The sequence below is a fragment of the Seriola aureovittata genome, chromosome 13, assembly GCF_021018895.1.
Source record: "Seriola aureovittata isolate HTS-2021-v1 ecotype China chromosome 13, ASM2101889v1, whole genome shotgun sequence".
Taxonomy (NCBI): domain Eukaryota; kingdom Metazoa; phylum Chordata; class Actinopteri; order Carangiformes; family Carangidae; genus Seriola; species Seriola aureovittata.
The window spans coordinates 7,899,769-7,914,500 of NC_079376.1; the positions used below are offsets into that span (position 1 = coordinate 7,899,769).

Here is a 14,732-nt window from a genome sequence, read left to right on the forward strand (position 1 = left end):
AATCCTTGATGAAAAGAGACTATTGCTATGAACCACAAGCTTCCTTAAGATAAAAAGCAGGCAGCCTGCACAACAAGGATCAACTGTAGATTCCTCTGTAGAAGCTGTATCTACACTCCTGTATGTATTATACAACATCCGTGTCATAGATAAGCATTTCTCAGGAGAGCACACGCTGGTAACTTCCTTTAGTCTGGCTTCAAACACTCAGAGCAAATCTGACTTCGCTTCATCATTCTGCACACGGCGCGCTGGCCTCTTAGGTTATGCAACGAGCCTTCAAAACACTATTTGGTTACAGGGCATGATCCTGACATCAAGGAGGCAATCAATCCCATCATGTACCAGGATGAGGTTGGGAGATGGAAGAGGGCAAAGCGTGGTTAGACTAGATAACAGCGAAACGACGAGCATGAAATGTGACCCGGGGTTAAGACTCAGGAGTAAGGTGGCCTTGATGCAGCTGCACTGCTCCAACACACAGATGACCCCACTGCATGAGATGCTTCAGGAGAATAAATCTCTTCATAAGACATAGCTTACTATTACTGTCATAGATTTATTTTAATTACATTTACTTTAATTATGAAACATTTAGTAATTTTGTACTTAAGTGCAGTATATAGACCGAATCACATGTTAATATGGATTTTGTTTTAGATTGGACTGTATATAACCAATACATTATTATAAGAGGTACACTGAAACCTGAAATAGTTTATAGCTGAACCAATTATTTGATTAATCAATAAGACAATTGAGAGAAAATTTATGAAAAAAACAATTTTGATTATGGTCTCGGTCATTTGTGAAGCAACACTGCCAAACAGTTGCTGCGTTCAGCCTCTCAGATGTGAATTTGATGCTTTTTTTTGTTATATTTAATAGGAAACTGAGTATCTGAAAAAACATCAACTTGTGCTCCAGGAAAATGTAACAAACATTTTTCAGTGTTTTCTCATTTTTACCCTTTATTTCCTTCCTTGAAAAACACTTTGTAACTTTATCTAAAAGATACACATATATACTATATACGAACAGTGAATTAATGATATTATCATTCGTTTCATATGGGACCATGAGAGCATTAAGTGTTTAAATAACCAGTGAAGAATTATAATAGATACAGAGAAAAATGTCACTAACTACCACGACTGAACATTATGCGTTTAAAAGTGAACAAGACTAAGAGAGTGCAGCCATGCTAGCACCTCTGCTAGGCTACTTAGGCGTAGCGGTGCTTTGAGCTATATATTAATCCATCGAATAGATGTTTCAGTCTGGAGCAAAGCGGTGAACAGACAGTACTGTCATACCCAGAGTGACGACGCTAACATGGCTGAAAATCCTGGTTACAGTTACACATCTGTACCTTTTGTTTTCTGCTTAGTTCAAGACAGAGACACAAAGTGTAAGGAAACAGGAGGAACAGAAGTTGAGTTGAATCAAGCTCTCTTTGCGCCAACACCTCTCTATAAATCCATAGCGGCCAAAGCTGAATCTATAAATGTCTCTTTCTGGCAACAACTTATGTCAATGTCAGGCACTAAAACCTGGATCATATTTTTCCTCATGTGTTGTATCTGAAGGTCTGCAAAGCCAAGTCAGAGCTGCCTCTTGAAAACATCTGCTGAATTCTTGATATTATGCTAAAAAAAAAACAACAACAACAAAAAAACACAGCACATGTCATGAAAACCACAGAAGAAACATGCTGTACAAATAGCTTCTAACCTCGGGGGATAAGCAACTCACAGCAAACACTGTGATTAAATAACCTCAGCTGTGAGTCCTGTGTCAGAACTTCAAGGTCACCCGTTGATCTCAGGAAAAAACACTTTTTCTGTCACATCTGAGCCATCATGCATGAGACCTCCTTTCTGAGCACAGTAGGACGAGTTAGTAATTTGCTCAAAATTCATCAGGGGAGAGACAACTGCTGCTTTGCCACATTCAACTTCCACGGCTTAAGAGTGTGAATGTGAGAAAAACATTAGCTTCTCACAGAAAAATGGAAGGTATGCTACTTAACCTAAACTATACTTTTAGGTTAAAGAGTCTGGGAGCGTCTGAGGTATCTACTAGCCCCCCAAAAACAATCTGAGTGGGTCAGAATATCAATCATATGCAGTCACACTGCATGAGAAGCTTAAGCCACTTCTCCAATGCACATGCACTCAAACACAAGCTCATACACATATTGCATTTAAGCAAACACACCTATGCACAAGCAAGGCTGCCTCACACTGTGACTAATCTCACACCTCACAGAGAGCCAAGGCTGCTCTTCCTCCTCCTCCTCCTCCTCCTCCTCGTCCTCCTCCTCTTATTCTTCCATGTAAATCACCATCAATGACAAAACGAAAAAAAAAACAGCCACATGGAGCAAAAAAAAAAAAAAAAAAAAAATATTAAACCAATCTATGACAGCCAGCTCCTGTCTCATCATGAATCACACACGCTTCCTGACCCTGGCATCTCCATGGCGACAATGGTGCAGTGCCATTTTTGTTTGCTGACTGCAGCTTGTCGTCGCCTCTGGCCTTTTGGTCTGCTGGAGGCTGCAAGTTTACAGCTACTGTACATAAAGCATCATGAATGTCATGTCAACATGTGATCCCACCACAGAGGATTCCTCTCGCTCCTCCTCCTAAAGCTAAATCCTGGAGACGCTTTGGCAGTAAAAAAAAAAAAAAAAGCAAATAAGCTCTGAACCTAAAAAGCCATCTATGCATGCATGCCAAGTGCAATAACACAAGTGAGAATAACTTTGCTGAAAATCTGACATCTGCTTAATTTTCTGTCTAATCCAAGAGAGGCCTGGTTAAATAGCAAGACAGGGAGACTTGTCGGGCTGCTGCTGGACGAAATTAGTGTCTGGTCTGGCAACTGGAGAGGAGCCAGCATGGGGAGGTCCTCCACAGTCTGGTTCCTTTCAAATGACAGCATGGATGCAACTGATCCTGGCTGAAGAAACAGTAAAGGATGACACCTGGAAGTGTGTGTTTATGTGGCAGAATAGCTCCACTGAAGCCATTCATCTAAAGAGCAGCAACTACTTTCAATGAACAGTTTTTCATATCCTTGATTTGTGCAAAACAGAATTTAAACAAATAGAACAAGATAAACACAAATACCTCTGCAGGGTTAGGTTGTTTTCAATCGGATGTGACAGGCAGCAAACTGCAGCAAAAATTAAACGTATCCCCCTCCTATCCTCCCTGCAGTGAACTGACTGGCTTCGCTGTGGAGAGCTGTTGCATAGCGAGTTGGTTGCCACAGCAGATTTACTCAGGCGCGTCCACGCACATTGACCGTCCACAGGCCACGCAAGCTCGTCCTGCCTGGCGTGGAGGAGGTTATATCGTAAGCTCTGACAACATGCAAGATAACAGTCACAACGCATGCAGCTGCAGGCGACAAAGAAGGGGGGGGCGGGGAGGGGGGGGGGTTTACGGTGGTGAACCGTATGGGCACGGCCTCCCGTTTCTGGATCCTTACCTCGGGTCTTTGCTGCCAGTGCTTGATCCTAAAGAAGAGCCGGGTGTGGTTAGAAAAAACCGTCTACGTTTGGAGGCGGCGGGGACGACATGGAGCGGAATCCCATAGCGAGAGAACAGTCCATAGGAAGAGGCGGATGCGGTCGTTGTCGGTGACTGGAAATAAACAAGCGGACGGGGGAGGGAATATGTCTGAGTGTGATCGTCCCTTTTCTCCTTCTGCCTGTCACCTCAGCATCTCTGTCGGTCGCTGCGGATCCGTGACGTGACGACTCTGTGATGATCAGCAGCCTTCCTGCGCGCGCGTCCCCGATTCGATCGCCCCTCGCAACAGCTCGGGCGCGCGCACCAGGTTCTTTAAAGCTCGTTCGCGGCTTATCAGTGGGCGCGCGCTGCACACAAGTGAGCCAGATTTGAGTGACAAATAGTGGACCAATCCAAAGACCCTATCCAAAAAGTTGCCCGATTTCTCATTCTGATCTAGGAGAGTTTTTCTTGTCCATCATATATAATTTAAACGTTAAATGGCATCGAATTATGCTGTTGACCCCCTCCCCCTTTTAACCTATAATTGTTTATATCGTGAAAAATAATTATTACGCCGAATTCGCTCTTAGCAGTCCCTGATAGCTATTTACAATTGGAGGCACTGACAGCTATTAATGAAATACTAATTAAAGAACTTAAAAACGTGATGATTCTCAGGCCAGTTAATACAATTAAAAGGAGGTGTCTTTTTCCATGATTTCTATGTGGGTTTATGGAAGTTTATTCTATGGAAGACATAGGGGATATTCAGAATATGTCACACTGAATCTAAAAAATACGTGTATCGTGTCTGTTTGTAAAGATTTGATTATGGACGATTTCTGACACAAATTGTGGCAATCAGGCTTGGTCGCTGCGGCAATTTTTGGCAACTAGAATAATAACAAACTTCCTGATGTTTTTTTTTTTTTAGAGCACCTGCATGAATTTGCGGAAAACCGCCCAATCTGGCAACAGTGGCTACATCGTGCATACAATCAACAAATCAGTGTTTGGTGATTGTTTTATGAGCTGTAACATTTAGTCGAATATTATAGTATATACACGTTGCACAATAAAAATCCTAAATGTTTTGAATATAAAATTAAGATAAAGTCACATGTGCAGTGTTTGAGGATATAACTGTTTAGTTTGGAACGCAGCCGCAAATAAAGACACTTCTGGCAAAGACCACTGTGAGGCGCCATTAAGCCAAAGATGACGTACTCAAGAATAAAATTTTTCTGCCACCATGTGCAATTATCACAAAAACAGTCATGAAAACAGCAACAGTTGTTGCTAAAGTGAAGCCTGTTTTATTTAAGGTTTAAGTTTGGATGCGGTTGGACAAGTCCTAAACTAGTAACGCATAGGACTACCACTATCTCACCACTTTCCCATTAACAGTCATTGGTGAAAGAAGTATTTAGACCTTTTACTTAAATAAAGCTGTGGAAATACCCCACTATAATAAGACTCCATTACAAGTAAAAGCCCTGCATTCATAATTTTTACGTAAATAGAAGTAAGAGTTAATATTAAAGTAAAATATTAGCAGAAAATACACTAGAAGCATCAAAAGTAGTAGCCTACTCATTATTGACACCATGCCTGTACTATACATACTGTGTACTGTGTAAGGACATTGAGAGCCACTAGAAATCAAAGTTAAATTCCTTGCCTGAGCAAACATAAACTCAACTGTCAGATTATCAATACCACCCAGCTAAATCTAATGCAGTCAAATATAGCAGTCCTACAATAAGACATGAAGATTATAAAGTTAATTTTTGTTTAAACGATGTTAAATAGGTGTTTTACTTCATGGTCGTTCTGGAGGCTGCAATTTGTGGTGCTGTCGAACTGTATTATATTATACAGAGAAATGTTGTTTATCCTATCCTCATTGATTTGATTGGAGTGGACAAAATAATAGGAACACCTGCCAACATAGTGCAGCACAAATTGCAGCCTCCAAAACTATCATATAGTTGAAATAACACCTCTTTAACATAGTTTCAACAAAAACGGAACATTATAACTTCGATGTAGGAAAGATTTGTTGCATGACTACTGTTGTATTGTGAACGCTGTATTAGTTTTAGCTGGATCAGAGATGCTCTCTAACAACAACTTTCTGAGCTGTCTCTGGCAGCTGATTCTGATCCCGGGTTATTCCCGAAAGGTCTCGCGATGGGAGGTGCAGTAGGTTTGCAGTCGACTGCGGTGCTGCGAAAACAAAGTCAGAGTGGGAGCTCTTTCTTCACACACTCTCCTTTCATCCGTCGTTGACGTTTCCTCTTCCAACCGGTCAGTGTGCTGTTGGTAGCTGGTAGGGAGCTAGCTACGAAGCTAACCCGCCGAGCTGCCTCCTCCGCCTCTGAAGGCAGCTGTACGGAACCCGTGAATGAACCCTGCACCTCAATGCATCTCCAGTGGCCGCGATGGCAGCGACAGAAACGGTCTGAGTCGTAGCTCTTAGCCATGTAGTCAAATTGTCCACCCTCTGTGTAGTCAATGTTAGTGTGATTCGTGTCCTTAGCTATTTCCACCAGTAGCTAGCTATTTTCTGTCCGGGACAGACGGCGGCAGCTAGCCCCCTCTCTCGCCACTACAGGAGGATGCTGAAGCTGTTTGGTGCACTGGTTATCCTCGGACTGGCCCTGGCGTGCATCACCTCCTGGGTGTTGGACAGCTATGACACGGCTTGGCACCCGAAGCGGAGTGTTCGGCACCCGAATGCCGGTGATGGAGATGTGTCTAAGGGGAGTTCACCACCATTTCCCGGCGGCGAGTTGAACAATATATTTTGGTTTTTACAGGTGGGCTGTTATTCTGACCTGCTAGCTAGCTTTGTTTGGTCTTTCAAGCCGTTTACCAAAAGCGAAATAATGTTGTTTAAACTAAATTGTATATGTTGCATATAACATAGGTAGAACATTTGGCTTTGCAGTGTTGTTATAGAGAGCAAGCCATGGTGGTTGAACTCTCTGAATGATTGACTGAAAGGGGTCACTGACCACAGAAGTGTGTCATTGTCACTTAAAAAGGTGGTTCAGCAACACAGTAAGTTGCAGTCAGACTTTTCCCCTTTTGTGTTTTAGAGCTCTCACACACTGCTGTGTTAGAAATAGGTTAAACACAATCCAGGTGTAAGACCAGTTTTAATCTTTTCTTTATCCCCAATTTTCAAGGTGTCTGACATTCACATAAGCCGATTTCATGACCCAAGACGCATTCCTGATTTTGAAAAGTTCTGCACAGACACCATTGAAGTGATCAAGCCAGCTCTAGTGCTTGCAACAGGTACAGCAATCCCTGCACCTTCAACTAGTTTAAGTTGCTTGGAAAGTCTTTGTTTTGTAAGCAGACTCATCGGGTGTGGCTCTCGTGTCTATGTAGTCCAGAAATCAACTAAAGTGCCTCATGCACTTCATTCCATGTGTCTCACGCTTTCCCTCTCTGCTCCACAGGGGACCTGACAGATGCTAAAACAGAGAGTAAGGTGGGTTCCCTCCAGCATGAGGTGGAGTGGCAGGCCTACCACAACATACTGAAGAGGTCCCGCGTGATGGAGCGCACTCGGTGGATAGACATCCGTGGGAATCATGGTGATTAACCGCAGCACTTTGTTATTTTATCGTCCTCTCATAAGTCACCACTATTGAGATTTTCTGAAGAATTCATTAACTGTGGTGCATTTCAGCATCTCACAGGAAGTCTTCCCACCCCACCCTCTCCACTGCTTTCTTCTCTGTTATTGGATTGGGAGCTATTAGATGTGAAACAAGATATCTTTACTTTGTAACTGTCAAAAAAAGAAAGCTAGTTATTGGACCTGCAGTTTCTCTGACAACTATTCTGCTGTTATTGATTGCAGTTGTTGATGTGTGTCCTGTCTTTATCAGTCCATGGATTCTATGATAACAGATTTGGTTCGATATCTTCCTGTATCATGAAGAAATCTGATGCCTCGATTAAATATGCATCATCCTCATTACACATTCTGGTCGTTGTGATCTTTTGTAAGGTCATATGCCCCTCAATCTCACCATTGTTTCATTTCTTCTGACAGATGCCTTCAACATAATGTCATTGGACAGTGTCAACAATTATTACCGGTCAGTATGAAAAAGTCAGTACCACAGTAAATGCCTGATTTAGATAAAGTCAGAGCTAACCCCTGCATATCTTATAGTAGCAAGCTGAGTGTGAAGTCATTCAGAGTATATTAGGACTTAAATGGCTCTGAAACATGAGTAGTAGCAGACCTATTTATTGACAATATCCCAAGCTGTCTGAGCTTCCCAAAGACCAAAATAGAAGCAGAATCTACATGAACAGACCGACTTCCTTGTCTTTTCAAACAAATTATGTTTTATGTGGCGTTGCTGCCTCTGTCAATGCTGATTGATCTTTTGTCTCCCTTATATTCTTAATGATGTGGTCATCCTCTGCGAGACAAAGTCTGTCTCCTACGCGAGCCTAATTGATTTATTCAATATGCATTAAATTATCTCAGGGCTGTACTAGGATCGGAGCTGCTGGCTCCATCCCAGTCTACTGTGCAGTATCTGGTTGCTCACGTTGGCTTTTTTCAATTTTCTCTAGGAAATACTCGGCTAATCAGAAAGTAGGCTCCTTCCACTATGTTCACAAAACTCCCTTTGGCAATTACTCCTTTGTCTGCGCGGATGCCACGCTGACTCCAGGCCCCAAGAGACCGTACAATTTCTTTGGTATTCTCAACCAGGTATGTCTGTCTAACACCGTCTCTTCACAGAACGTAAACATTCACTGAATGACAAAATAAATACAGCAAACACTGGTTCTTTCATACAGTTGAATTTATTAAACATTGAATGATTTAATGGCACCTTCACCTGCAAAGAAACGTGACCACTGAAAAAGCAGGTGGTTGAAATAAATGAAAAAATCTTAGAAATAAGCAAATACAAGGTTGTACTAACACATACAACTGACAGTTTCAATGCTACAACATACAGTATACTCATACTTGACAGTATTAAATAGTCACCAGTGCTGTAAATGTGAATTTCCTGAAAAAAAAGGATCTGCACACAATAGATGTGAAATCTAATGGAACACATGATTAATATATGGCTTTTTGCAATATATGACAGACTCAAATGGACTTGCTGGACACGTTCAGAGTTGAGAGTCTGAAAAGCAACCAGTCCATCTGGTTTGGCCACTACACAACCTCAACTGTTGTCTCCCCTTCTCCTGGGGTTCGAGACATGATGAGGTAAGATAAACCTCGACTATAAACCAGTTCTTAGAAAATGGATCCACCCAGTTATTGCACAAGCATTCAACAGCCTGCTCTAACTTCTAAATTTCATCTTGTGATTAGATCTGCAGTTGCCTATCTCTGTGGCCACCTGCACACATTGGGCGGCTTGATGCCTGTCCTCCACAGCAGACACCCCCAAGGCACCCTGGAGCTGGAGCTTGGTGACTGGATGGATAACCGCAGGTATGCAATACGTCATGATCACAAAATATTTCTAACTGTATGGTTTTTATTTTCCCCCTCACTCTTTTGCTTGTCATTGCTTGCTTTTTATTTCCTTTCTCCACATATAGAAATATACACAGGTGTTCAGCACATTCTTCTCACACTTGCCTCCAGGTACAGGGTTCTGGCCTTTGATCATGACCTGCTGAGCTTCTCTGACCTGAGGTTTGAGCAGTGGCCTGCAGTGCTCATCACCAACCCCAAGGACGCACAGTACCTGCATCCAGGAGTGGAGCCGCTGGGTCGGATACGGAGATCGACACACATCAGGTCTCTGCTCTGTGTGTGTGCTGACTGTTACTAGAGCCATAAATCCTTCACTGACTCTGCTATACGTGGTTCTACAACATTTGGTTTCTCTCATGTCATGTACAGATATTTTTACAGATTATTTGTCCCTGATAATATACCCAGCCTTTAATGTTACTCACACCTGATTTTGTTATATGTTTGATTGCAAGTAGCAGTGCTGCACATCACAAAACGTGGTAACAGATTTCCATGTCATTTGGTAGAAAGTTAGGTCACAGGTTAGTCAGTTTTAGTTATTTAGATCTGGATCTAGGAATCTTTTAAATGACTTCTATAAACATCTTGGTCATTTAATATGAATTAGAACACTTACTTTAATCAAAATACTGAGGATACGTGTCTGTTATTTCATTTGTTATAATGAAAATCTGTATTTAAATTTTTGATTATTTAAAAGAATAAAGACTGTGCAACCTTGGCAGAAGTTGGCCACCCTGGAAGTTAATTCCAAATTTAGTTTTTTCACTGGGAAAGCTTGCTGACATGACCTTTATCTAATTTTCAATAATAAAACATTAATTTTCTTGGTTCTCAACAGGATCTTGGCCTTCTCAGAGGCTCAAATCACAGCAGTGCATGTGAGCGTCGATGGGGAACCTCTGGGGAAAGGCCACTCTGCTGGAGGTCCTCTGTACGTTCTGCTATGGGATCCATCTCTCTACCTCACTGGACTGCACACTATCAGAGTTAAAGTGGAGGTCAGTACAGGATTCACTTATCTTCCACTTAAAGTGAAAAGTGTTTTGAGACTCATAAATATTTTATAGGTCTTGATTAAGTTTGTTTGCCTGAGTTGAAATATGATTCAGTAGAAGCTTTGTTAGATCTGCTGTCTGGACACCATGTCTTTGAAACACTACTTAATATTGATGTCTTGGTGCAGATTTCAATGTGTCTGACCTATATTTGTAGAATAGATATATATTTATAAATATATGGATTGAAAAATCTGTGTCTTCCTTATCTTTTTGTGCGTGTCCTGTGAGTCAGGACTCAGCAGGCCGGTCGACAGTGCGGGAGCAGCACTTCACTCTGGAGGATGACCTGACTCCCAGCTTTGGTTTTGTGCAGTCCTTCATCCTCCTCACAGACCACTACATCCTGGGTCGAGTGGCCTTCATATTCATGATGCTGCTGAATGTTGGTGTGCTGCTGGCCTTTAGGTTCCTGCGTGTTCCCTCTGGCAGAGGTGAGCTGTCACTGAACACCCTGCAAATAGCTACATCATCATAATTTCATTTGAATTTCAGGCGACTGAAGAGCAGTTGCATTGATTTTACAGTCTGCAGAGCTGTCTGTGGACAGAAGCAAGGCTGACAATAAACCTGCGCCGACTACATGTTGATTTATTATCATTTGCATCCTACATTTAAACATTTTTTAATTTTTTTATCATCTACAGGATTGACATCTCAAGCGTGTATGTCGCTCCATCTCGTCAGTAAAATGGACACTTTCTACTACTCTCTGCTACTGTTCAACCTGTGTACAGCCTTAGGTGGGTCAACTTCTTTCTAAAAATGCCTCTATTTTCAAAGTAGTATAACAATAACAAATCTGTGCAATATCTGTGAATTAAAGACTAATCACTAAATAATATGATTCTATAAACTAAAAAGAATGTAAAAAATAACTTGTCTATGTAAAGATGCTGGATTTACCTGTAATCCTGTGCATGTTCTTGTATAGTCCATAGTCATAATCGCCTGTACTGTTTTCCCATCTCTGCCTACAGGTCCGTGGTTTATAGGAGAATTGATAGATGGCCATAGCGGTGCCTGCTTTGCCTTTGGGGTTTTCATAGATGGTCACTTCCTGGAGGGCAGTCTCACTTATGTTGTTGGAGTTGTTCAAGTAAGAAAATTACTCACTTACTAATGACAAAAAATGTTAGATGTTAGATGTTGCAGCCCTAAACTGCTCTACATATCAGTGATGTCTGCTTGTATGCAAATATGCTAATTGTGAGTCATATATTCAACTACAGCCTATAACTTCAGGTGTCCTCGTGTTCATCTTTTTTTCTCGATTGCTAAATTCTGCATTTTTAGCTTTCTTTGTTTTGTTTTTGGCAGATAAATCCTATTTTTAATTACTTTTTTTTTTGGCATAACAGGTTCCACTGAATCTGTTAGTGCTGTCTTACTTCACTACAATTATACCCTAAATCAGTGGTTCCTGTCCTGGGTGTCAGAACCCCCCAAGGGGTCCTAAAATAAATCTCAGGGATCACAAGATAATTAAGGAAAACAAAGAAAACAATTGGGACAAAAATACTCAATACTTTAACAAAAATAAAATAAAAAGTCTTCGAAATAAATGAAACTGACAAAGAAAAATCACCGTTTGGTTAAGCTCATGTCCCTCCAGCCTGTGATGAAGGGTCACAGGTAGATATTTCTTTATTCTAACGGATCACAGGCCAAAGAGCCTTCAACCCATTACCTTTAATAAATTTGTACTTAACATGTCTTGTAACCGTTTTAACTATACGCTTATATTCTGTTTTCACTGCTGTATTAATATGTTTCGGTGAAGCCACCCACAGCTATTATCAAGGCCTCATCTTATTTTAAGGACTGACAACTGCACTAATCACATTTAACTGAACTAATTTCCAGCTGCTGTTCTTCAACATGCCCCTCACTTCTTACCTCTGCTGGAGCCTCCACCACCGTTGCCGCGGCAACACCTTCCGATCCCACTTCCTGCGGCCGGGCTGCCGCTGGCGAACTCTGGCGGTTCACCTCTTCATGCTGCTGCTGCTCACCTGGCAGGCCCATTCCTGCTACTTTCTCCTGGAGACCTACGGCCCCATGGCCTTTTTCCTGTCTCCTGTCCGCACGTGGGCATTAGGGCTCAGTCTGCTATTGGTGTACCGCGCCTGGACAGGCCCTGCCCCTCATATTCGTGACAACAGCAAGAGCGTCTCCTCCTCTTGACAGTAATTGCACTGTACCACCACGATTTCCCTTGAGCCTGACTCACAGATATATTTTGCTGTCTCTATCCACCCTGAAAGCCTCAATTTTCCCCGCACAGAAGCTCCCTCCTTTGTTTCGCTCCTTCCACAGCCACTTCACAGTACATCACACACTATCCTGTTTCTAGATAGTATTGTTTACTTAATATGCATGTTATTGTAAAGCACCGGTGAGCACATTTCTGGCCATATTCATAGCAATGTGTACAGTGTTAAAAAAACAAAAACACCTTGGATACATTAAGGATTAAATAGCCTGTCGGAGCTATTACAGGACTAGTCCAGTGTATGCTGCAGTTGACAGTATACTGTACAAGAGCTGTATTCTGCTGTGGTTTAAGCTGACTCATTTATTTGAGCTTTAGCACTTTTCTGGAAGTGTTGCCTTGGCCGAATGCTACTTCACCACTGCCAAAGGATGAATAAGAAAGATTTCATCTTTTATTCTTCCCTCTGAAAACCATTTTCATTCACTAATGAAGGCTGGATGTGCCAAACCGATCCTTGAGTTTACCTTCCGACAGACAAATCATGTGGATAATAAAGGTGTACGCCTCATTTTATACACCGCAAGCTTTTCCTAACTTCCCATGGCTGACAGAGTGGTAGTTACTTTGGTGGAGATGACATACTGTAAGTAATGCAACCTAGACAAAGATATTTTTAAGTTCTACACACAATCACAGGAAATCAAAGGAAGGAAATTATAAACCAATCAAGTGCTGTAGTTGAGCTGTGTACAAGTAGATAATGATTGAAAGTGTTTTTAAATCAAATTAATTCCATTGCACACAACTGCCACTAAAAACTTCTAAATATTCGCATTGGAATATTCATATCAAAAAACTTCAATGCCACTTTTCACCAAAACGCAGAGAAGCCGGCCTGACTCTTCATGCTCCTTCAAACGTGACTACAGAAAGCAGCTGTTTGTTTCTCAGGAATGTGAGCACTTGAACAATAGGCTGGTCCCAGTAGTATTTCAGGACAATGTTTTTATACTCCATAGTAGCTCAGTGAACTCAAAAACCATGTTTAAAAATTCCAGTTGTGTGGTGGCTAAAAAAAAAACAAAAAAAAAACAAAATGAATGTGTTATAGATGTGATGAAATGAGATGAATCGGTACTAAGCTGTTTTTATTTATTCATTCTGATTGTATTGTGTGATTTCTTAATTTTTCCCTTGTTATAAAACTGCACTGGAAAGGAAATTCTTTAACCCCCCCCCCCCCCATGGTGAGTGTGGTTAGGAAGATATAAGGGCATTCCCTGCATTGGGAGCTAACCTGACAGCCTTTCACTCGCGTGAAAACGTGTTTGTCTATATTGTTCAGAATGTGAATCCCTTTTTTTGTGAATGTGTGTGAAAGCAGTAAAGTGTGTCTGTTGCACTCTAAATTTAATCCTTTCCAGCCAGTAGTAGCAGGTGCCTGGATTCCACGAGAACAAACTGATCTAAAAAAGAACATATATAGGGTGAAGACCACATTTATCAAGTCTTTTAATAGAAGCAATGTTCCAGCAGCGTTGGATCCACGTGTTTTTTTTTCTTTTTTTTTCAAACCATACCAGTGTGAGTGCAGAATAATTGCTCAGTGCTGTTATAAGGCATGCAGTTTAATATTAGAACACCTGCCAGACACTGGGAAAATGAAATTATGTGCACTCAGGCTGACAATGGTTTAATAACGTCTTTCCTCTCTGTGTAGACAAGTCTTTATCATTTGCACTACCAAGTGTATAATTCCAGCAGAAAGACTGGTGTTTTCATTTTATGGACTTCTGTTTGTGGAGAGGTCTTCCTTCACAGTGCTCAGCACCTCTCACAAGCTTTGTTGTTTGTCCACAAGGAGGCAGTATTGAATGGATTTAGAGGATAATGGTTGATGACTGGGTTGGGTGACCGCCTCCCAAGTTATGCATGGTACTAATTTTTTTTTTTTTTTTTTTTTAAATCACCTAAAGTTCCATAGTTTATCCACACTCGCTGATTATGGTTTATAAATGTGGTTGTGATTATTCTGTACTGTACATCAAACTGACCGTTCACAAGAAAACATCGTCCCCACCACCGTTGCGTCTCCGAGAAGGAATATACTGTAAGTGATGTACTGGTGTTCACTTGACTTATTCTGCATCCCCTCCTCTGTTCACATACTTAAGTATATGAATTAGGATGATGATTTTACACCTGCCACATATTTTTCTTGTGACAACTGATCTTAGAGCCAACCACAATTTTATTTTATTAATGGTTTATAGTGCTGTGGAATAAAAATGTTCATTACAGTAAATCATATATTTTGTGTTTGTCTTCAGGTCATTGTTACATAATTTCACACAGGCGTGAACAAAAAAAGTAAACAA

General features: G+C 41.3%; 1 protein-coding gene across 1 annotated transcript; it reads left to right on the top strand.

The window, feature by feature from the left end:
* Positions 1-5,417: 5,417 nt before the first annotated feature.
* Positions 5,418-14,664, top strand: tmem62 (transmembrane protein 62). Its single transcript, XM_056394262.1, has 14 exons — positions 5,418-5,989; positions 6,145-6,349; positions 6,722-6,833; positions 7,001-7,138; positions 7,603-7,648; positions 8,139-8,280; positions 8,672-8,796; positions 8,905-9,027; positions 9,184-9,339; positions 9,920-10,079; positions 10,372-10,570; positions 10,784-10,879; positions 11,117-11,235; positions 12,003-14,664. The coding sequence occupies exons 1-14, from the start codon at positions 5,952-5,954 to the stop codon at positions 12,321-12,323; spliced, it is 1,980 nt and encodes a 659-aa protein (XP_056250237.1). The 5' UTR covers positions 5,418-5,951; the 3' UTR covers positions 12,324-14,664.
* The last annotated feature ends 68 nt before the right edge of the window (positions 14,665-14,732 follow it).